The sequence below is a fragment of the Excalfactoria chinensis genome, chromosome 1 (assembly GCF_039878825.1).
Source record: "Excalfactoria chinensis isolate bCotChi1 chromosome 1, bCotChi1.hap2, whole genome shotgun sequence".
Classification (NCBI taxonomy): domain Eukaryota; kingdom Metazoa; phylum Chordata; class Aves; order Galliformes; family Phasianidae; genus Excalfactoria; species Excalfactoria chinensis.
The window spans coordinates 65,354,741-65,380,461 of NC_092825.1; the positions used below are offsets into that span (position 1 = coordinate 65,354,741).

The window sequence follows — 25,721 nt, forward strand, 5'->3', positions numbered from 1 at the left end:
ACTAGCAGGATTCAGACTTTAATACAGCTTGAGAAATAACAGTCATACTTTCCAACTCTTCACTTCAGCATCCCAACAAGTTCTATAAAATGATCGTTTTAAAGACAAAAAGCAAAGGCAGATTATTTAGAAAAAGAATATTCACCACAAGATCATTTACTTGAACGTTTCAATTTAAGATCCCAAAGATCCTCGAGACACCACTTCAGGGAATACTATTTTCAAGCAGCTGAATATTGTCCTCTGGGTACAGGACGTTTCCCATGGTTGTTCCATTCAGGTGAAAAAATGGCTTAGACGCTTTAGGAAGCACATAATAACAACAACGACAATTGGAAGAATATATTTGTAACTGTAAAATGCTTACCCCTTTTCCAAGTGTATCATTTGCAACGGTTAGCGAAATATTATCGAAGTTGTCACATTTTGGATCAATGCTATTGATCTTGTAAATTGCTTCCATATCTGAAAGCAGAAATTGTCTGCATTGGAATTAATACACGTGTTGCTGCCCGATATGATTCATTTCTTATGGTAGCACAGTGTAACGCATGTATACATATATGTATGTAGGTTCGAGGCCATATGCACTGCATACGTGCACTTAGAAAACTGCTTGGAGAAGAATACTTCAGTGGTTGGGAAAATACTGTTTCTTCAATTTCTAATTTACATTTTATCTTTAGGGATAGTCAAGCATTATTTACTTTCTTGAAGTGAATTAAAACAGATTTACGGTCTAATTATATCTACCACTAGTCATGCAACCTCCCAGCATGATGACACTATAACGATGCCTTAAATAACTTAATGATACCCGTGAATCATACTTTTAAAATAATATTATTCATCTTGATTTTAGCATTTTCAGATATCTATTTTCCCTATAGATATTAAGTTGTTCTTTGGATGTTTTCAGTTTGTGACTTCCTGGGAAAGACCGTCTCCAGCCTTTATCTTAGGCGAAAGGCTAACAGTTTACACAGCCCTACTGGTGGGCATGCAGTTGTGACCGCAAGGGACAGGCCAGGAAGCTTTTGGAAAATAGATAAATAAAGAAAGGAACAGACAGATAGATAAATAAATAATCCTCCCTCCTTTTAGATGAGTATCCCACGGTTATTTTTATTTTTAACGCCATCTATTTTTAAATGTGCTTCTCGTGTCCTCTGCTGTCCTCGGAAATTTCACGCATCCTTTTAAGTAATAACATTTTCTCTCAGATTCCCTCAGAGCAAATTTGATTGCTCTTTCTTGGCTCTTGCTGTAACATTCTGGCATTCTCTTCAGCATCATTATCTCTAGCTAAAAAAGTGCTACATGCTTACAGTTTAAAACCCAAAGTAAAACGAACCACATTTTGATTCCAAATGAAATCCCATTAGTGGTCATACATGCCAATCAATGACATGGAATTTCAGAATATTAAATTTAATCCCACTCTATGAATTAACTTTACTGTTTAACTGCCCGATTTTCATTGAGCACAATTCGTTTCACAGAAGACATGCTCGTTTGAAGTACCCTCTATTATCTCCTTGTTTCCCACATTCGTGTCTTTACTCAGTTTCACACTATCCTAACCTTTCTATTTCACAACAGTTGCCTATGATTATCTCAAATGTGAATGACATGCTTTTCAGGAGATACAAAACCGGTGATTAATTAAAGCATAGAGGACTCTGTCAGTGATAGGGATATCGTGTCATCAAAACAACTGGAAAAGATCTGGCTGTGGACTACCCCAAGTATGGCGAGTTTTTGAAGCTCACCTCAGCTCTGATAGCAAACTTTTAAAGGCATTTTTAGCATGTATTACATTAAAAAAACCAAAGCAACCAACAACCAAAAGTGTAACGCAAGCAACTTCCTACTATTCAGTAAAAACAGTCTTTCTGAGACAGCCATTTATCTTCCTATTTCCTCTTAATAATCAAAAGTTTTACCAAAATTATGACCAAAGGCAGCTTTTCTTAGCTCGACACATTCATCTTCTGCAAGGAACACAGGAACAAAGTTGTTTCTTTGTTAAGGAACTCTAGAGGTTAGCATAGCCAGCTATGGACAGCAGTGTTATATTGTGATACCCACATACCAGATGGCACAGTGTGCTTCCCGCTGAACTGAAGGACTGGGTGAGCTATTTTAATACAGCAGGCGCAAAATGAAAGCTACCTTCTGGTTATAGATCCACACATATAAACTGAAGAGTAACTACTTTGGACACAGCACCAGTTTATACTGACAGAATAAAGCTCCTTCCTTGATGACAGATAAATGAGCTCTGCCTGACACATTCTCCAGCTGAAGTGCAGCACTATATATCTTCTGTGAAAAGTCTATTGTTTTGCTGCATTTACAGCAGGAAGTGAATCCGGACAGGGACATTTTAGGCAGAAGTTCTATTGTAAAGCCAACAGCAACAAAATAGCTTTAGGGATAATACTGTTTCTTCTATTCTAGTTAAGTTCCTAAGGCCTCATAAAGAAGCTATTCTGTGGGAATCTTATTAATGCCATCCATGTCAAAGAATTAATAGGGAGAAAGGTTAGTGCCCAGGAAGCAAGCCTCAGTATTCAATTCCAGCAATAAGCTCCTTCTACACTGATGCCATTATAACAACTCCCATAGTTGTTTAGAGTCGGTCTATTTAATTCTTCATACAATACTGCCGTTATAGCAGAGACCACTTAAGCATATGAGCTGCAAGACTTAGAAGCCCATTTATTCGAGCTTTGCCTAGCCAGTTAGAACATTAGCCAAAGTGAGAACTCGGGAGGGTTTTTATTTCTCATTTATTTTGCTCCAGTGAGAACCAAAACAATTTCTTTATCCTACAGTCAAATGTGCTTTGAGTATGATTGGCCTAGGGCCAAAGCTAGTTACTCAGAACCCATAGTTAAACCCATTTAGCTGCTCTCAGAAGTAAAACACCCTTTTTTCTTTTGGAAATTCAGGCTCCAGCAAAAAGAACCACCTTATGTTCAAATGAAGGTATCCACACAGTGTTCAACATCCCATATCACATACATTAACAGCAGACTTAACTCCCTTCAAATCCTATAGTAGACACACCTCCCATATGGTTTACACATTTGACTAATGACCTCAGTTCTAACTGATAGATCATGCTACACATAGGCTGTTATCAGTTTACATACCACTTTGTAGCATTATTTCTGCCCTGCTACAGCAGTAGATTTAGTTAGGGAGCACTGGAGAGAAAAGTTCAAGATTTTATTGCCAAACATGAGACAAAATTTTCCTTCCCAGTTTCTCATCCTCACCAAATACTCACCTTTACCTTTTTAGGCCTCGCACGAACATCTCATGGTACAATGTCTGCATTCTACCCTCATCCCCCTGAAAGCTAGGACTGCTTTTGTTTCCTTCTCACCCCCCTGTCTCACAGCCTGCAGACAAGTTGTTTCACGCACAGAGCAAACTCTACGCGACCACAGAACACAGTTCTTTCCTTACTCAAATTCCAGCGAAGCAGCAATGTATTTTTCAACAGATCCTTCAGGGAAAAACAGATATTACATAACAATGTAGGTTCCTGCTTTTTATTTCCATGAGAACATTCTACTTATCTATAGGAGGAGGCTTCAAGTTCTTTATAGAAGAGGAAGACTTCCAGCTTGCTTCCAGTTGTTTTTTTGTTCGCTTGTTACCGATAATGAGAAAGGCGCTATTAATCATCTGGTATTTAATGTCATTTCAGTTTTGTTCCCTAAGACTTCTCTTGCATGCCCAGTTTTTGCAATGGATTAAAAGCGATAACACAGTTAAGTCTTCGAACTTCAACCTCTACAAAAAGCCTGTTGGAAAAGAGCCTGCTGTATCTAATCACTGGTCCATTGTGTTTAAAAAGAGAATGGGGTGAGATCAGGAAGACAGGGTCACTACGTCTGCAGTCTCTTGGACTTCTTGCTCTTTAAAGAATGCTGCATTATCGAATCCACGTTTGTGTCTGCAGTATAAATTGCCAATAGATTGGTTAGAGACAACAACTGTGTAAAATGCTATATCAATGTTTGGAATCTAAATTCTAGGTTTTTTATTACTACACAGTGAAAGTTTCATATCAGAACTGTTGCTTTTTCCCCTCTTCCAATTGGTAATTCCAATTGGTACTGTTTTGATATTGAGGCAGTAATGATATCTTTTGAATTATCTAACAGATATTTCATCCTCACATAAGGTGTTTGAAATCTCCTTTCCCACTCCTGCAAGTGGCCAGAGAGGAGCATTTGCCTGTTCCAAATTGATAGCTCGGCTACAAAAATATTGTCTGTATAAAATACTGCTCCTGAAATGTGTGAATGAAATAGAAATGAGATAGAAATCCGTGTTTTCTGAAGGCTATAGTAAGAATTTGATCTAATTTAATAACAATTGATCTGAAGTCAGGACTGGAAGGGATGCTCTGTTATACTGATTAATAAGAATGCAAGCTCAAACGAGTTGGCCCTTTCCAAGCCATTAGAAACCTTCTATCAATTAAATGAGAATATTCAATATTGGTAAAATATTAAGTCTTGTCATTCCTATTCTGTATGTCTTGTCAATGTCCTCAAGGCCATGATTCAACTCATCAACTAGCAGCAAAGACACTATTGCCAACACAGAGTACCACGTACATTCAAGTTTGGAAGAACAGCACTATTTTGAAATTATAACCAGCTTTGGTTCACTGTGAAATCACAACTAAGTTCTCTACAGCCTTCTACACCAATAAATGCTAATAACCTGGACTTGTTCTTACCTTCATGCTAAGCTTTCCCAAAAGGCAGACTGCAAGCCCTGCAGCTAGCTTAGTATGTAATGCTTCTGCACACTTAAAAAGCTATTGTATGGTCAACTTTTTCAGCAGAATCAGCATTTCTCAATATACCTCTTCCCTATGGAATCCTATCAGTGTAGGCTGCACAAACAGGAAGAAGATAAAGGGGAAGAGTAATCATTCTCTTGTAGCCTCACTTGCAAGTGCTACTGTTATAAGAAGACCACAGTGACATCTTTTGCCCAGGCTACTGGAGAAATGAGTTAAAAGCAGTGGAAAGTAAAGTGAGAGAAAGCTGTTTTCTTTCTCTCTGAACATCCTCGTTGCAATACCTGCAAGAAATACAACCATACTACAGAATACTACAGCCTATTATTTCCTAAGGTTGTCACCTTGTTACATACTTTGTAGCAATGGCCAATTTGGGCTAAAGCAGGAAATGTCTGCCCATAAAGTATCACGCCATTAACACAACACATAATATCTGACTGCACATCTACTTATGAGTGGCTTACTTGCTGAGGTTCAAGTATTGAAGCAAAACTCATACTCAGGAATTCAAAAAGAATGAGACACACCAAACCTAACAGCTACAAGACCTGGGATTTAAAGGAGCTTCACTGCCATACAATAATATTAATTTTTTCTTTACCTTACTTCATGAGCCAAGTTGAATATGCTTTTGTGTAAAGGCCAGTGAGAAGATTCATTAAGTCTAGTGACCAGCTGTACTTTGGTCTTTATTTCAATGGAACAGCCAAGATTAATGAAGATAAAGATTACACTTGGAGCGACCAATTCAGTCCACGTATTTCATTCTTTATTGCAAGGATGAATCTCAGATCATGTCTAAGGGAACTGGAAGAGGCTAGGTTTACAATGCACTCATGCAGCCCTGCCATACAGAAAGATGAAAAGCATTTCACTTGCTGTGACAGGGTGAAATTGAGTATTGCTGCCTTAGTGATATCCAGGTTAGGGTTTATTACAGGTACACGGATATTCGTAACTTTAAGCCTCCTTTTGTCTTTCTCTCCAAAGAGAAAAGGGGGGGGGGGAGGAGAACAACTGAGGAGGGAGAAAAAATGATGAAAAAAAGATTATCAGAGCTGCACATCAAGATGATATTATAAGTTACAGCTCAGCAACTGGTGGACATGCAAGTGAAAGCAGCCACTGATAGACCCAACTAGTTAATTTATATACTATGCTGTTAAAAGACCAAAATACCTATTTTTAACTTTTGCTCTATAGGTTTTGGCATCTAATCGTCACAGCTTTTGGTATCAGACCTAGAAATAGCTTATCACATGCAACAATATTTTCGTGGTAGTACATACAAAACATACAAAAAGTCACAGAAGTACTTACATGTGTAAATACATGAAGAAATTCTAGTGGAAGTAAAGATTTACAGCCAGTCAATTTAGAGCCATTCTCAAGCAACGAGATTTATTACAGTATATAAACGTTCTGCCTGATTTTCCAAAGACGAATTACCTTGCAGTAAAAACTAATGGCTAACCAAATAATGCATCAGCAAACTACCTGAAACATTCCCTGTTTACATGAAACTTTCTATTTTTAAAGAATTAGCAGCTCAAAAATATTTAAAGGCAAAACAAAATGAAACAAACAAAAAAAAAAACCCAAAGCAAAAAAAACAGAGAAAAAGCCCTGCATGTAAAGATTTACTTTTCAAGTACTTAAGACTGGTTGTAAATCATTAGCCACTTTAATTGACAATAGCCTCAACTCCATATACTGTTGTTTCCTCTTGTTACTTTCTTTTCCTAGCAAGAAGCTTAACCACTATTGTGACACTATCAATGCTCACCACTACCACTCTTACCCATAGTCTGCATCTCTTTTATTACAGGAATGTAGAGACCAGCTACTAGAGAAAATAAATTATAGGAGACTCTTGTTGCTCTGTATATCAGAACACGTAGTTTTAAATGTCATCTTTATAAAGAAACCTCATAATAATCACAGAGAGAATACTGGCTTCTCCATGGTCTGAACAGAAATGCTTCTAAGAATTTAGAATTCATTGCTTTCAGAGAACTATTGCAAGCACAAATATTCTTGTATTAAATTAATTACATATATTATACATTTTAAATATATATACATGCGTGTGTATAATTATTATAATTGGCAAGTCAGTGCACGTATTAAAAAGATCCTGGATTTGGAGTGCTCATTGCACTTATTTTCAAAGGCTGTTTTGTTTTCTGTGATTGTTTCCCTCATACAACACAGCAAAATAGAGAAACCTATTCATGAACTCGTTTTTCTCGTGATGCTGTCCTGCCAACAGGGCAGCTGTTCTGCTTAACCATCATTTCCAGGTGGTTAGTACAGGCTTTCCTGAATCTCTCCCACGATTTCCTTTTGTTCCAGTGGATTGCCCAGAACGACTTCGCAAGTCACGATCTGGACCATCACTTTGCGCCATCTCTTCATCGTATCTAAAGAGGACACAATTTTTTCAGCACCTTAGCCTGCTATTCACTATTCTTTCACATTCTATTTTGCTTAACATTTAGCACTGACATTTAATGCAAGCTGTTCCATGAACGTGTTTACGAGTGCATAGTTTGAAATGCAGCTATTATCCAAGGTAATATACCACCACCTTGTTTACAACACAGATCAACTGAAACATCCTCAGCTAGTTTGTGGAAGAAACAGACTGCTTGGTAGCTTTGGTTCAATTACAGAGTTTGTGAAATTTCATGCTTGTGAAATTTCATGTGTACTTCTGCCCTTCTCAATATTGCTCCTACACAGCAAAGCAGGAACATCAGAATGCTGGCAGCTTAATCCAATCTTGAGCTATTGCTTCAAGCAGAGGGTTGCTAACTGCAGTGTTAGAAAACTCCGCTGTTGCAACACTGTGTGAGTAGGAAAAACACGAGCTGAACAAACAACAATGTGCTTAACTAAATGCATTTGATGACATGCATTTTGTAACACATAACCACAGTGGCAAGTAGTTCTTTAAATATCTGAGTCCATTACAGCCTTAGAGCCTTGGTATATACTTACCTCTCAGTTGCTGTGCAGATTACAAACAGACATTGACTATAGATGCTTATGTACAATTATCAAAAGGTAATACTACAGTATTTTGTACAGCATTCATAATACATGCTTAGTTATACTCTTGTACAGGAATGTTACATGGTAGCTGCAAATACACTAGAAGATAATTTATAATCCAGCCAACACATTTAATTATCTTTACTAATATCTAGAAAGAGTGTAAGATTGGCACGAACTACTGGACTATGTACATAACCACATTCTTGATATACTAAACAGTGGCACCACTAGGGTTTGAGAACCTAACTGAGCCTTTTCTCAGTGAGTATGTGAAACTGTAATCAATATGGTCATTACAACAGTGTTCCTCTGCATAAGATCAATCCTAGACTAATGCTTCAGACACTCCAATGTAAAAACGACTGTTGATTATTCCCTTTAATAATACTAAATTTGGTAATTTAAAAAATATCTGGCACTACATTATTATTATAACATCTAAGATCTACAAGACTCAAATAGCATCATTTTTGTGAACATACAGGTAATATCTATTTGATACAGGTTTTATATGTTTAACTAGAGTCTATATATTGCATTAAATACAACTAAGACTCTACACACGCAGAAGCTGCTTTAAGCTCAGTACACGCAGAGGTTTATCAGACAAGTAAGATTCCCTCAGAGAATGAAGGACATACTCCCACCTACAAAGCTGCTAATAGAGCCTCTAAAAATGAAGTGGTATCCTTGTGTCTGTTCTATGCAGGAGAATAAAGTTTGTCTTATATCTTTGGTCTACGTTGCACATTAAAAGAAGTGAGATGACCGAAAAACAATGCAGTTATACAAAACAATGCTAAAACTTACAAGACTTCGTAATTGCCAAGAACTTCTTTAGGTGGAGACTTATTCCATTTACAGTCTGGAATTTCCCCATTAGGCACAGCGATATTAAGTGTGTCGTTAATAAGATTATACTTCAAGATGCGATCATTAGCAGTACTGGAAGTAAGAGAAGGGGAAGCATTAACCTACAAAAAGAAAAGAGATCATTTTTTAGGAGTGGTATAGTTCTCTAAACAGCGTGTGTGATGACTACATGTACTATTTGAGCAATCAGCAATCAGCATCTCAACGCGCATCTTTCAGTTCCTCACACGTTGAAAGGAATCCCCCACTGGAATTTTTTTTCAACTTTACTTAGTTTTAAGTGTCTGCAGCGTCAGCCTGAAGATTTGTCTTTAAACTAAGTTACCCCGGGTCAATCAGACAAGACAGCAATTTTTGTTTCTAAGCTCCTATGGATATCAAAACCATAAATTTCAGTGCCTGGTTCACACCAACACTTGTTACACACAGGAATCAGTAGGTTAATTCTAGTTGAACAGCTTTCATTCATGTTCTTAATCCAAGTTTTCCCCTGTTAAATCGTGAGCTGGAGAAACACACGCTCCATGTCTCTATTCAAAACACTCAATTGCGTATTTTTTTAGTGAAGGCTGCAACTGGGGTTAGTTTAACATCTCTCTTGCATTCCACGTTTGTTATGGGGAAACAGTACCACAACAATAAACAGCTCTGATCTTTCACTTCAGTAAGATTGAGAAGAAAGATGATTAGATAGAATTTACATTGAACATACAGATCCAAATTTGATATACTAAAGTCTTTTTTAAAAAGAAGCCTTCCAGATATCCTAATGATTTCAACAGGGCTGCTAGCATTCAGATGGCCTCTGAAGTCTAGTTACATGGATGCACTGGATTTAGAAGACAAAACTGGAAGCCACAAACAAATAAAAAAACAAAAGAAACAGAAAGAAAAAAAACAAGCACATGCTAGCTCGGTCATCACAAGGTCTATTTTACTTTCTAATGTTTTGCCTAATCCACTTACTGGAGGAACAAAAGACAAAGCTTCAAAATAGAAATGACTACATGTAAATCTACTTGGTTTTATACTGTGAAAGAAAATCAGTGGGAAGTTCTTTCTATATTTTCTGTGACTTTACCTCGATTAGCCATGGCTTAAGCTTGTCATCAATGATAATGTCATATCCATAGCACTCAAAGCAGTGTTTATCATTATTCATTACAGGCTAGAAAAGACAAAAGTACATATTAAAATCATTAATTTCATAAGTAACCTGATGACACGCTTTCTAAGTCGTGTGATTACAAATCATTTACAACACAAGCTAACGTAACTAACGTACGGACATTATGCTAACATTAATTTAAGCTTAAAAACAATTTCAGGACTCTCTTTCTCCTCAAGCTGTTGGTAAATATTTCAATATTAACTGCATTAATGCCAAGTACAGAATTGCATTAGGATTCCATCACATTTCCAGTTTTAAAATAAAAGCATTCTCATATTTTGCAATAGTAGTAAGAATATTGAAAGCCTGCACATACCCAGAGAAATCAAGACATTTTAAAATGTACATAACACAGCTTCACATCATCGTGAATTATTTATGCTTCGGAGATAGAAGACTCATTTGTGGACATTTCCTTCACTGCAGAAATTTGAGGTCAAACAATTACCAGATACTTTTTAAATCTACAGCTAGTTCAAGCCATCTGTGATCTTGAAAGCCAACAGAGCCCAAGGATCAAGTTGTGCTTAGAAGCACACACTCTGGAGAGTCAGTTTTCCAGCCTCTGCAGAGGATTTACAGCATGCATGCCAAGACTTTTATATAAACCTCATCACATCTTTTAAAGAAACCTTTGTAGCAGGTTAGTGAGATGGTTTCCCCTAGACTAATAATGAAAGCTTTTCAGTTCCTAAGGGAGTGAAAGCAGGAAGAGAGGAATGAGCATCTCTCAATACATTTGCCATTCTCTGATAGTCAGAGAAGTACTGAAGGTGATCAAAACATTTTGTCCTCTAGATTCTCAAAACCTTTCTTCTCCTAAGGTTCTGCTAATGTTTGGATTAAATCCCTATTCCTCTCACATCTGGTTTCAAACATGATTGTATAGCAGAGGCTGATCTGAGACACGTTTCCCTATACTTCCCACTGATTCTAGCTTTACAGCCTTGTCCCTATTTCTTGTGCTGATTCTGGTATTCATCTGACCCTTCAGTGAGGTGATTCAGCTTATTACACTAGCAGAATACTAACCCATCAATAAAATAAGTAGTTTTCATTTGGAAGAATGAGCTGATTCAACTTAAAACGGTGCCAGGAACAGCCCAAGAGAGATGACAAGACCATGCACTTGAGAACAAGCCCTTCTTGGCAGCACAAAGCTCTTCGGTTACCCCAGCTGACCCATGGCATGGTACCACGGGTCCACTCTTTAACATAATCCTGGGATATGATCCAAGCTACAAAGTCAATCAAGCAGAAAACTATTAAAAAAAAAAAAAAAAAAGTGTACAATTTCATGGATAACTACATGACTTGTATACAGCAAAGCTGAAAACAAGCCATGCAAGTCTGCCAAGCTAATACCCTTCAGCATTTTGTGTGATAAACTGTCCTCCATAGCTATTTTTTCTTTGACACATTATTGCTGACATGACATCATGGGCCTTGGTAGGGCTTAATACTATTCACAAGGGCAGCACCTAATCATATTAATTAATTCAAAGGACCCTCAAGGAGATAGATTCATTCAGCTCTTCAGCAAGCACAGATGCATCAGGTTTGTCACTCAAAAAGCAGGAAATAAATGTCAGGGTTTTTTGTTGGCAAACTCTCTTTCATGGTTATGAAAATCCTACAACCATAAGTTGTCACCGGTAGCATTCCAGGCACAGTACTCACCGCAACAGCCTTCAGTGACTGCACGATTATCCAGTGAATTTCATCAAATAATTTGTTCGTCACTTCCTTTCCACGGGTGCTTTCCAGGTACAGGCGCAAGTTACTCACTGTCCACTTCCCTCCATGGATATGGTTGTAATCATCCTGGAGAGTTAATGAATTAATTCAGTCTTTAAGGTTCTGAAGTTGCTCAGCAGTTTTGTTCCATTCACACAAAGAGCCCACTTCTACCTGCATGCAAATATTGCCTTAAAAACAAACTCAGCAAATTGTTTTTACTCTATTTAACATATTTATAAAGTCTTCTGCTTTAAACTGCCCTCTACACAAATGACCATTTGTATTACAGCTGCAAGTATCATATAACACAGCACGAATCAAAAATACACCTCAACTTAAAAGGACTTGTCTGCTTCCTCAAAAGACAACTATTATATATTCTTAATAGTGCAACTGACAACAGCTGCAATCATGAGGACACAGAAATAACACCTGAATTACCTTTAAATATTGTTTTTCTTAGGTAATTCAGTACTTCAAGTTAGGAAACACATTAAGTGCTACTGAAACAGAACAGGGGAAAAAGGAGGTTACTTTATATTTGTCTTCAGAGGCAATCAATGCCCTGCAACGCATTCTCTTTAAATGGAAAGACAAAAGCAAAGTGAAGGCATTTTTTACTGATGGAAAGACACATTCAGTTCCCAAATAGCTCACAGGATAGACGTTTTGTCCCTCTTTGAAGATTCTCCTCAGAGTGTTTCTAAGAGTTAATGACTGTCTACCTGCTAAATTAGAAAACACAGAATGCATACGGTAGGATTAAGTGGTCAGAAGAATCAAACCTTTCATCCTCTAAAACAAGGTCAGTGAAACCTCTCATCAGTTTTTAGGGGTTTTGGTTTGTTTCCTATAACTTCTCCCCACAGTAAATTTGACAGACAAATACAGATCTGAAACATGGCTCTCAGGACTTGGCCCAAGGAAAAAATGTCTTACGATTCCAGATTCCAGAAAGGGGACAGAGATCAACTTTTCAACCCTCTTCGCATTTCAAAATAAGAACTCAGAATCAAAACAGCTTGCAAATGGACAGAGCTCTGCACAACCACAGCTGTTTAATTAAAAACATCAAAACAAAGACGAATATTGCAGGCTACATGGAATATCGCTAACTGAAAACAATGAAGTAGAAGAATCCCTTTTGCTTCGCTTGCATTCCACACACAGTGAACAATTAAGGACAATTATATTTTCTAGCAGAAACTTTACAATGAGTATACTTAAACCTCCTTTCCTTTTTTTAACCTTTCCCTAATAATGAATTATAAGCTTTTCAATTTATTGATGCTTTCTGATAGCTTGTGTGGTACAGGCACAGTGGAACTCCAGAGTTCACGTATGGTTTAGGTTAGAGTTGAAGAGCTAGAACCTAAGAGTTTTTCCAGACCTTATCAATTATGATAAATCACCTGACAGTTCAAATTAGGTTATTCTAAACTGTACGGCTTAGCTGCCTCCAAACTTGCAGGCAAGTTTTAAACTGAAGATGAAAGGGTGAATGATAAGAGGAGAGGCAGCACACCATATGCCTCATCTCTTCTCTGCTGCTGACAACAAAACCGTGACTTATACTCTACACTGTATGGGAACTACTTTCACTACAATTAATTCTCAGTGTGCCCTGTCAAATCACAGCATCTCAAAAGCAATTCACAAATCAGCATCTAGGCAAGAAAATATTTGCAGTACCAACAAATACCATCTTTTCACTTTTACCCTGGTTTATGATCTCCGTCATAAGTGACATTCACAGTCGAAACCTTTGTTACAGGAATAACCAGCTAAAGAACAGCTCTGCTGTAATGTACGTCTTAGAAAGCAATAAGAGACAAGGCATGTTTGTCTTGTGCAAGTGTATGTGCGTGTGCATACACAAACACACACAGTCACATATACGTACAGATTTTCAGTCCTCTTAAAAAAGTGAAACCCACAAGATTAGGAAGTGAAACAATAAATTCCCGTAACAGAGGCATGTTTTATAAATCACAGTCATCTGCTAAAATGCAAACAGGTCAATAATCATCATCAACTGGATTCCTTGAAGAAACACGGCTTAGGCAGTGATACTACACGTCCAACTGCCAATGTCACCTCTAACCCACTTGCCCTTCCTCCTACTGGGGAATTTCAGCTTATTTGGGCAGAGTGGAATGCTGTCAAAGCTATCAGGTTTCCACACGTTTGTTTTAAGAACATCAACAGCAAATTAGAGGATGGAACAGTTGTGCAGGCAGAATTCTATCTCTACACTTTCCAGAGGAAGCCACTCGCTGGCCAGGAAGTAAACATTTATCACGAGCCCACAAATGTACATTGCCTTTGTTTTGCAGAGAAAAAAGAGGGTGGAATCATAGGAAAATGCTGGAAGCCGCTGTGACAAACAAGTGCTGTAAAGAGGAATGCTGAATTAAATGCATGGCCAAGAAAGAGGGAAGGGGAGATCAGGAAGGAGATATTCCAGTGCCATTATAAAATACAGATCCAGGGGAACCAGGCTTCATTAATTCCACTGCTCACAGAACCAATTGCTAAGTGAGTACATTAGCATTTAAATGACAGGAGACATGGAAAGAAATTGCTTTCAACTACTGCAAACCAAGACTAAAGACATCACAGTCTATTACAGAACTTGCAGCGCCTTATCTTGCATGCATTTTATCTGCAGCCTTCTAAAGCTTACTTTTAAGGTCAAGTTGAGACATTTTAATTGCGAGATGATGAAGAACACGACAGAGCCTTCTTATTCCAAATTTTTTGGGACAGCTTAAGAAAATCAGTCTTGTTAAAGAATAGCACCCGAGAACTTGGTACGCTTACCCCATGTTTCTGAATGGCAACATTTGTAAGATGTACAAACATGTTATCCAATTCACTTGTACTTGGTGTATATTTTACTGTGCAAAATCGGCAAAATCCAAGTTTATACCTGAAATAAAGTCAATAAAGTACGTTAAATCCCAGTAAAAAGGAAAAGATCATCCTAGGATATACTTACACATCAAACTTCTTTATGCAACACTGGCAAAATTATTTTGACTACATTAAACATTCTCTTGCAATAAAACACAACCATATGCAATCTTACATGTAACATCTCAGTGGGCGATACGTAGATACCAAAACATACAGACGAAGGTCAAATTTCTTTCCCCCGATTAGTAATGGATTATTGATATAGAGAGAAATCACATAGGCTTCTTTGGAAGACTGAGATACAAACCTGTAACACAGAAGTAAGCAATCCGTAAGTTTTGAATTGATGGAAATCTTGCATCTTACTGACAAAATAATGTATAAAGTTATACTGGTTAACAATAACACACTTGGCAGCAGGCCTTATGTACAACAACAACAAAAGGCGAGTCTACAATACAAAACTAAAGACCAATATCAATTAACCATTAAAACTCAGTTTTGAACATGGCAGGGCAGCTCACTGAGCCACTCAGAAAGCAGTTCTAACACGCCAGTCTTTTCTTTTGACAACATCTAGAGCTTGTCACAGTACAGACAAGCAAAGAGCATGTATTACATTACCTTCGTTATTCAGGGCCTTATATTCCTAGAATGTTTGTATTTACGCTTGGTTTGCCAAGGCAAACCACTGTGAAAAGCTAGCTTTCAGACTGTGACATTCTTCAGATTCCAAGATAAACAGAAAAAAACGTCTCAAGGGGTGTTCAGCCAGTCAGTTTGTAACAGCAAAAAAACAGCATCAGTTTTGCGATCAAAACTCTTTTCAGTCAGAGGAAAGTATACACTGCTATACCATTAAGTCCGTTTGAAAGCAGGCCACCAACATTAGGCGTACTCCTTTGTGCTCCAAACAGATAATGGATTTATTTCATATATGCACATGTATCTCATATATGCACACTGCACTAATTAAGAAGTGAGTCGATATGTATTAAATAAAATCACAATACAAATTGCTCAGGGAAAGATTTTTTTCTTCGCTTCCTGTTACTTTACACTACAGAGCAGAACAGTTTGTTTTCGCATGTTATCCCAAAAACGCTGAAAGCATCTTTTATTGAGAATAGTTATTGTGTTCTTTCTATCTTTATTCTGTTCTTTCTATCTTCTCACACCAATGTAAACTGTATTAAAACCTGTTTGAATGACTAAGCCAGATAACTGAGATTTACTGCAAAACTATCTACACAATGACAAAACAATAACAGCAGAATACCTTTCCCATGCATCAGACAAGTAGCGTGCTGATGTGGTTCAAGCGATTACAGAAAGTACAAGGATGGGTTTAGTTTTTAAATACTTACGAGGATGTTTTGCTATCTCGAGACCATTTTTTAATCTGAGACAGTTTATTGATTAGAAATATTCCTTTTCCCTGAGCTTTCCCACAAGGTTTCATAATCCAAGTGCTGGAAGGATTCTTTCTGAATTCTTCAACAAAGAGATTATAATCAGCAGGAAGCATAAAAGTTACTGGAACAAAATCTGAGCCAGAAAACAAAAAAGAGTGCACCATTAAGGACAGTACATCTTACATCTAAGAGGAATCTTCATTAATATAGTTTTTCTAATCTGGTGTGACCAATAAAACACATGCTGCTTTTTATTTCGTTTAGTTAACAGTTTTTACTTAAAGACTGCAGAACACAGAACAGTTTTAGGGTAGAGTACACTTTACTCTGTTTAACTGTTACTAACAGAGTACCTGCCCACAGATAGCCACTTGAGTGTCATAACACTTTAGAAGTTCAGAAAACCTAGCAGAATTCCTTTCCTACTGGAAGACAAGCTACGCTGCAGCTAAATTACCTCCACGTGATAACTGAAATACATCAGTTTTATGTCTCTGAAGGGAAACTGGTAGAAACAGGCAATCTCGGTTGCTTGTACAACTTGCAAGCAACTGTTTTTCTTACAGAATCCATTGCATGAAAATGGTAAAACGTACATCAGAATATGTTCATTAATGTGATGTTCTGTTTCTGTAAGTTACAATGCCATCAGTATACCGACAACACAGAAGACAAAGTTAACATTGATAATGAGAACCACATACCCAAATAAATATATTTTCCATTTTCATCCTTTTCTGCAAGAGGACTTCCTTCCTTCTCAAGTTCTTTCCTATATCGCTTGATATTCTTTACCATCAAATCTTTTCTGGTCAGTTCATAGTGATTGGGGAAATGGTTGACAATTTGGTCATCAGAAAGGCGGTAACCAGTTTCCACGCTGAAAACATTCCTGATTGTTTGTACACTCATCCTGAAAACAAAGACAGACAGCAGATGATTTCTCTAAGGAGGACAGAGTTGAAACGGTGTATGTCACTGTTGTGGTTTAAGCCAGCAGGTACCTACGCACTACACAGTCATGTCACTTCATCTCCTCCCTCTCACACTTCTCTCATTGCTCTATATAGTAAAATATTTAGCTTCAGTGACAATCTAACGTATTCTGAATCTCTGTTAGCAAATAAAATCTTTCCAGATGCTTTATCAGTTCCTATACTAATGACATCGAGGCAGCTGGTGAGGCAAGTAAGAGGAAAACTTGTCTCTACTAGACTCTGGATCGTTGATAGACAGGTCAACCCTCAGCGGGGTTTACAAGTTACTCCTACACATCCAAATGCTACAGAAGTATTTTTCTAATTTATTGCGTTTCTCCCTGGAACTGTTTTCCTCTTATTAAAAAAGAAAAAACAAAAACATGAAACTATCACTACTGGTTACCTTGCTATTATATTTCTGGAGGGCTTCAAGCATATGAACTGAAATCAGTGAATCAAATATCTTGCTAAGAACACCTGTAGATGACAGAGCAGAATGCTACAGCAACCACACCATCAAATCAGCTGTTTACCTAATTTCTCCCAGAATAGGGTCAAAAACACAAAGAGTTTTCTATAATAGAGGTGTCACACTGATGGCATTCAGGAAATATTCTTAAATTTACAATCTGCTCTGCTATCCTTTCAGGAAGAAAGCAAAACAAAACCAAATCAGTCACACAGCAGTTTCCATGAGTGTCCTGCTCCCCCACTCCTCCCCTCAGCTGCATTCTAAAAGCACAAGCAGATTACTACACTCCTACCCATTTAATAAGTGGTTAACACTGCATAGTCAGCAGTACAGCCATTCTGTCATATTTGAAAAGGATGATATAAACAGTTTGGTATACTTAGAGGTACTTTTTCTGCCACTTAATATGTAGGTTGCTCCAAAAGAAATGCCTCTTATTTATTTCCATGGAAAGTACAACAGATACAACAAGCACAAGAACACCATCTGATAACGTAAATTCTCTGCAACAAAACATTATTTTTCAACATAGTCCAGATCACCAGCATTTTTGCCAGCGATGAACAAGAACCTGCATGTCATGCTTGTAACAACCTACACCAGCGAATGCAACCCACAGTTTTTGTTGCTACTGCTGAACACACCACTCACCATCTCACCGTGTTCACAGCCACTGTTTGATCTCCATAAGCATCAGTGAATGTCAATGGGTGCCATTTTTTTCCACAAGAAGGAATTCAATGTCACACTTTTGTTCCATACGCACTTCCATGTCAGACACCATTCTGTCAGACTGCCCCTCTGCTGCTGTCACACAGCGACAACATGTAATGGAATACTGGTGAAAAGGTCCCTACCACCATACCACTAGCATCTGCCTATGCTATCATAGGCTGACATAATAAAATAGGAGGCATTACTTCTGGAGTAGCCCTCATAGAGTATTGCATTCTATGACAGCATTTTAGTCTTAGAATCATAGAATCCTTAGAGTCAGAAAGGAGGGACTTTTAAGGGCCATCTAGTCCAACTCCTCTGCAATGAACAGGGACATACACAGCCAGATCACACTGCCCAGAGTCTGATCCAGCCTCACTTTGAATGTCTCCACGGACAGGGCATTCACCACATCACTGGGCAACCTGTTCCAGTGCCTCACCACCCAAGAGTCCTACTCCCTCTTAGTCTTGTATTAGAGAAATCCATTATCTTGATTTAATTTTACATTTAATTTTACATTCATCCTCAGTACTCAAGTAATAAGTCTGCATGTAAATCTTTCCTGTGGACAAGAAGGAAAATGCAGTTCTCAGTGCTTTTATTACAGGAATCTGCACTCTCGTAACAGGGCAGGCCCCTGCGACACTGATAAAATAATATTGTATCACATATCTGAACCTTGGATCATTTTCCTTATGTTATGAACACACATAAGCATGTGTATGTCAAAAATTTGAGGGAAAGATATGTTTCAAAGATTTTATTCAAGTGAAAAATCCCTTCCAATCATAGAGGAAAAATTGTGCTTACTGCATACAAGAAATTGGAGTAAAATCAGGTATCACATTTCAAAACAAAACAAAAACTATGTCAGCAACTACAGCCTTTGGCCTGAGGTTTTTACACTGGGTATTCACAGAAGCAATCATCTGCTTTGCTAGGTTAATTATTTTCCACTGCATGACAAAATCTCTGGGAAACTAGAAAGGCAAATGAGGTCATTAGAAAAGATGGGAAAGGATCCATGCAGAAAGGACCTTCTGGCCTGATGAATCCTAATGAATATAGCAGGCCTGCACAGATACCAGGATTTACTAATACAAATCCAAGGAAAAGATCAGCAACAGTATAAAAAAAAAAAAACCACATGACATTATAGAAGCAATGAAACAATGTAACACTTTTAGGAGAACTTCAGCAAAAAAAAGCACTTCAGCACTAAAGCTAAACCATGCATCTTTCATTTCCAAATACGCATTCTGTACTATTACCAACGCTTTTAATGTGAGATATTAAAATACTTCGACAATTTATACATCAGTATTTTAATGTACTTACCAATAAAAATTCCAGTCCTCATTTTCTGCTACCTGAATCCAGCCTCTTTTTTCGAAGTTGTTTATTAGAACTGATTTTTCTATGTCAGTTACCCACTTCACTTTTCCTGCCATTATCCCAAAGCGGAATCAACCTGTTAGTAAAGAACAGAGCTAAGCTGTGAAGTTGAAAACACGAGGTGAAAAATAAAACAATCTAGAAAAGTCAAATAGGAAGAAAAGCGGCACCTGGGGAGCAATTTAACTTAAGTATGAATAAAGAAGTAAATCAAAAAAAGCCATAGAAAAGAACATCCTAGGTTCAGACTGAGAGCTTATGTTTGTCATCTGCACAGCTTCAAACAAGAAAACCAGTTACAAGGATCTTTCCCCACCCAATTCAATTTTTATGAATGGGCACGCAGCTCGAGTCTTTTCTTAACAAATCAATGACAGAAATCATCAGCATAAACTCACTAGGTAATATTTACTGAAAAGCAAACAAATGCAATCATAGAGCACAGAAAGTTTTGTACTTCTAAGCAAGACTGATATCACAGAAGCATAGGGGTTGTAAGAGACCTCTGGAGATCATCAAGATCAAACCCTGCTAAAGCAGGTTCCCTACAGTAGGTGGCAAAGCAGCTGGGCTGGTTATGAATACCTTCAGGGAAGGAGACCCCACAGACTCTCTGGGCAGTTTGTTCCAGTGCTCTATCATCCGCACAGTAAAGAAGCTTTTCCTCACATTCAGATGGAACTTCTGATGTTCCAGTTTGTACCCATCATCCCTTGTCCTGTCACTGGGCACCACTGAAAAGAGCATGGCCTGATCCATTAGACTCCCATATTTTAGAGAATTGTAAGCATTGATCAGATCCTCTCTCAGTCTTGTCCAAGCTAAACAGTCCCAGAGCTTTCAGTCTTTCCTAAGCTGGGAGATGCTCCAGGCCCCTTATCATATTTGTGACCCTCTTCTGGACTCTCTCTAGAAGTTTCATGCCTTTTCTGAATGGAGAAGCTCAGAACTAGATCAGGACTCCAGATATGGCCTCATAAAGAGCAGAGTAGAGAGGAAGTATCACCTTTTAACCTCCTGGCCATGCTCTTTTTTATGTACCTCAGGATGCCATTGGCCTTCTTGGCCACAAGGTTACACTACTGCTCATGACCTACCTGTTGTCCACCAGGACACCCAGATCCTTCTCCACAGGGCTCCTTTCCAGCAGGGAAACATATAAACATTTTCTCTTTTTGTTTTGGGTAGGAGCATTGCGACCATGAGATGGTGGAGTTCGAGATCCTGAGCGGAGGAAGCAAAACAAAAAGTAGGATTGCTACCCTGGACTTCAGGAGAGCCAACTTTGATCTCCTCCGGGACTTACTTGGGGCCATCCCGTGGGCCAGGGTGCTAGAAGGCAAGGGGGCCTGTGAGAGCTGGCTAGCATTCAAACGGCTCCTCTTCCAGGCTCAGGATCGGTGCGTCCCTGTAACTAAGAAGTCAGGAAAAGGTGCCAGGAGACCTGCGTGGATGAGTAAGGAACTCATGTGCAAGCTCCGCAGAAAGAAGAAAGTACACGATATGTGGAAAAAGGGTCTGGCCACTTGGGAACAATATAAGAATGTAGTCAGGGACTGCCGAGATGCGACCAGGAAGGCTAAAGCCCACCTGGAGCTGAATCTAGCTAAGGAGATAAAGGATAATAAAAAAGGGTTTTTTAAGTACATTAACAGCAAAAGGAAGGCTAGGGAGAATGTGGGCCCCATACTAAGTGAGGGGGGTGTTCTGGTAACGGGGGATGCTGAGAAGGCGGAAATACTGAACGCCTTCTTTGCCTCTGTCTTTAGTGAAAGGGCTCTCCCCCAGGAATCCCAGCCCCCGGTGGTTGATGAGAGAATCTGGGGAATGGGAGATTTCCCTTTAGTCAGGGAAGAGGTGGTCCGTGAGTGCTTAGGAAACATTAATGTCCATAAATCCATGGGACCTGATGGGGTGCACCCGCGGGTGCTGAGAGAGCTGGCGGAGGTTATTGCTAAGCCGCTCTCTGTAATTTTTCAAAGGTCTTGGAGAACTGGGGAGGTGCCTGAAGACTGGAGGATGGCCAATGTCACCCCAGTCTTCAAAAAGGGCAAGAAGGATGACCCGGGTAATTATAGGCCAGTCAGCCTCACCTCTGTCCCAGGGAAGGTGATGGAACAGCTTGTGCTGGATGCCATCTCCAGACAACTGGGAGAAAAGGAGGTTATCAGGAGTACTCAGCATGGGTTCACCAAGGGGAGGTCGTGCTCGACCAACCTGGTGGCCTTTTATGAAGATGTCACTAGCTGGGTGGACGGGGGGAGAGCGGTAGATGTAGTCTACCTTGATTTCAGTAAGGCTTTTGATACGGTCCCCCATGACATCCTTATAACAAAGCTGAGGAAGTATGGGATAGATGAGTGGACGGTGAAGTGGATCGAGAATTGGCTGACTGGCAGAGTGCAGAGGGTTGTCATTGGCGGTGCGGTGTCTGGCTGGAGGCCTGTGACTAGTGGTGTCCCCCAGGGGTCTGTGCTGGGTCCAGTCTTGTTCAACATCTTCATCAACGACCTTGATGAGGGGATAGTGGCCACCCTCAGCAAGTTTGCTGATGACACGAAGCTGGGAGGATTGGCTGACACGCCTGAAGGCTGTGCGGCCATTCAGAGAGACCTGGACAGGCTGGAGAGCTGGGCAGTAAGAAGCCGGATGAGGTTTAACATAAGCAAGTGTAGAGTCTTGCATCTAGGTAGAAATATTTGCATACACCAGTACAGGTTGGGGGAAGACCTGCTGGAGAGGAGCTCTGCTGAGAGGGACCTGGGCGTCCTGGTGGACAACAGGTTGGCCATGAGCCAGCAGTGTGCCCTTGTAGCCAAAAAGGCCAATGGCATTCTGGGGTGCATTAAAAAGAGCGTAGCCAGCAGGTCAAGGGAGGTGATCCTCCCCCTCTACTCTGCCCTGGTGAGGCCTCATCTGGAATATTGTGTCCAGTTCTGGGCTCCCCAGTACAAAAAAGACAGGGATCTCTTGGAAAGAGTCCAGCGGAGGGCCACAAAGATGGTGAAGGGCCTGGACCATCTCCCCTACGAGGAGAGACTTAGGGAACTGGGTCTGTTTAGCCTTGAGAAAAGAAGGCTGAGAGGGGACTTGATCCAGGTTTATAAATACCTGAGGTGAGGGAGCTATAGTGGCGTGGCTGGTCTCTTTTCAGTAGTGCGTGGGGACAGGACTAGGGGCAATGGGCTGAAACTCCAGCATAGGAAGTTCCGCACGAATGTGCGCAAGAACTTCTTTACGGTGAGGGTGACGGAGCACTGGAACAGGCTGCCCAGGGGGGTGGTGGAGTCTCCTTCTCTGGAGATATTCAAGACCCGCCTGGACGCCTACCTGTGCGACGTGGTGTAGGGAGCCTGCTTTGGCAGGGGGGTTGGACTCGATGATCTCTAGAGGTCCCTTCCAACCCCTATAATTCTGTGATTCACATGGATTACCTCACTCACCAACTGTAAACCACAATACAAGGGCTGCTCTGAAAGTAATGCCTCCTACTTTATGATGTTGGCCCACAACCCGAGAAAAATGCACTGCACATTCCATGAAGAATCATAATTTGCTATTCTCTTAAGGAGAGAACCAAAGTAACATCACCAACTTTTTGTTGTCTCACTGTATTTCACATAGCGATGATTCCTCTTTTCCACTGATGTGAGAGGATACGGCGGTACCATTAAACACTGGAGAGCAGAATTTCCCAGACCTAAGACCTCACAAGCTGCATTTCAATTTCTGACACCTAGGTGTCGCTTTTTACTTTAGATCTCTGACTCCACGCCAGCCTTTCAGCGCTGTTAGGTCTGAACGGGCCTCAGGACTTCCCTAGCCCAGTGCCTGCGCCAAGGAGAGTGAGCTATATCTCGTCACACTCGGAAAATGCCCACAGACAGAGGCAGCACAGCTGCCCTGGGTGCCCTTTTTCACTGCTCAACAGTACTTATGGGGAAAATAGTTTTCCATACATTCAGCCTGAACCTCTCATTTTAGCTTATTCCCATTGTTTCCCATCCTCCCATCATTCACCATCGCAGTCTGGCTATGTCACCTCAAAAACCTCCTCACACTAGGTAAGGGAAGGAAGGCAAGAGCAGCCTCTTCTCCAGACCAAAGAAGCACAGCTCTCCTAGCTTCTCATTATAGGACAAGTGCTCCAGTCTCCTTGGCAGCCCTCCTCTGAACTCATTTCAGTGTCACAGAACCGTAGAATCACTGAGAAAGCCTTGAAGTGGCTTTATAACCAGTCTCTGGATTATAGAGTTTGATTCCGCAAGTCAGCCTCTAAGATCATTTGTCAGCTCATCACTTGCATGCCCACTAAACCATGTCCCTCAGTGCCACCACATCTGCACATTTCTTGAACACCTCCAGCAATGGGGTGCCAACCACATCCGTGGGCAACCTATCCCAATACCTCAACACACTTTCAGAGAAGAAGTTTTTCCTAATAGCCAAGCTGAAAATCCCCTCGTGTAACTTCTGGTTACCGGTCCATTACTTCTGGTCCTATTGCAGTTACCTGGGAGAAAAGGCTGAACCCCACTTTGCTACAGGGAGGTCTAGAGAGCTACAGAGAGAGATAAGGTCTCCCCTGGGCTTCCTCTTCTACAAACAACCACAATTCCCTCAACCACTCCTCATATATTTCAGACCCCTCACTGACTTTTTTGTCCTTTTCTGGGCACATTCCAGAACCTTGATGTCTTTCTTGCAGTCAGAGGCCCAAAACTGAACACAGCACTTCAGATACCACCCCACCAGCGCTGAGTACAGAGGGACAATTACTTCCCTGCTCCTGCTGGCTGCACTGTTTCTGATACAAGCCAGGATGCCATTGGCTTACTTGGTCACCTGGACACACGGTTGCCTCAGGTTTAGCCAGCAGTCAACCGGCATTCCCAGATCCTTTTCTGCCACACAGTTTGCCAACCACTTTGCCCCAAGCCTGTAGAGTTGAATGGGGTTGTCATGACCAAAGTGTAGAAACTGGTCATTGATGTTGTTGATGCTCATTCAGTTGAGCTCATCAATTCAGCCTATCCAGGTACCTGTGCTGTAACTGCTGCAGGAGATCAATGCAACCGTTCCTAAGAACCTCACTCCCCCTGAAGGGCCTTCCTACCCCCAGCCAGATCAACACTCCCTTTCAACTTGGCATCATCTGCAAACTTAACAAGGGTGCACTTAATCCCCTTTTCCAGACTGTCAATAAAGATGTTTATTTATTAGCTTATCCACATTTGTCTCGTTCAGTTACTTACATCCAACCTCATGCACTGTGTTACATCATTGCCCTTTTTGCTCAAGAAAAACAGCAAAGTCTAGAAGATGGAAATGCACAACAAAAGAACAAGCCAAGTACCTGCAACTGCTGCTTCTCCGAGGGAGAAGCTGAAACTCTTCTGACAGCAGTAATGTGAGTTACCAGTTAATATTGGTAAAGTCAGCCCTCATAATCAGTTTCAATATAGCTATTTAGTCCTCCTGCAGTTGGTTCCACAACTTCCTTATAAAAAAAACTGCAGCCTGTTGACTTCTCATCGTTATCCTTCACAGAAATACGCTACAGAAAAGTGCTGATTCAGAAGCAAATGTCTGAGCCAAAAGCACACTCACATATAACATCATCTACTTTCCCTCCCGTGTACAATTTCTCATCAAAAAGTCAAACTTCAAAATGCATTAATTACTCATCTTTGCTAACGACATAATGAATACACTTTCTGCAGCTAGGACAGTGGACTGGCATTCAAAGGGTCTTCAAGCTTCCAGGACTGGATGTTGAGATGTACAGTTGTTACAAAGTCAGTACCTCTGCGGTTTCTCTCCTCCTGAGAGCCACAGTCCATTGTGCTCCCGCTTCTTCTTGTCAACAAACACCAGGCAGAGATACTACTGGGGCAGGCTTTGCCCCAGCCCTTCACGGCGAACTCCGAGAGCAAGCCTGCAAGGAGATCCTCAGGAGACAGCCCCCTCCCGACCATCCCACAGCAAGGGTCACGAGCCACAACCTATCGCGACAAACGCCAAAGAGAAAGAAGCTCTGCTCTCACCTGCGCCGACCGCGCCCGGCTCCATCATCCCCTCCCGTCCCTTTCCGGCGCCGCTCCCTAGCAACCGGGACGCGCAAGGGGCGGGACTTCCG

General features: G+C 40.3%; 1 protein-coding gene across 1 annotated transcript; it reads right to left on the reverse strand.

Annotated features, from left to right (window-relative positions):
- On the reverse strand, positions 1-25,721 carry TTLL1 (TTL family tubulin polyglutamylase complex subunit L1). Its single transcript, XM_072329391.1, has 10 exons — positions 25,630-25,721; positions 19,526-19,658; positions 16,720-16,928; positions 15,968-16,148; positions 14,773-14,907; positions 14,505-14,613; positions 11,622-11,765; positions 9,852-9,938; positions 8,708-8,871; positions 1-7,260 (listed from the first exon to the last, which is right to left on the reverse strand). The coding sequence occupies exons 2-10, from the start codon at positions 19,636-19,638 to the stop codon at positions 7,131-7,133; spliced, it is 1,272 nt and encodes a 423-aa protein (XP_072185492.1). The 5' UTR covers positions 19,639-19,658; positions 25,630-25,721; the 3' UTR covers positions 1-7,130.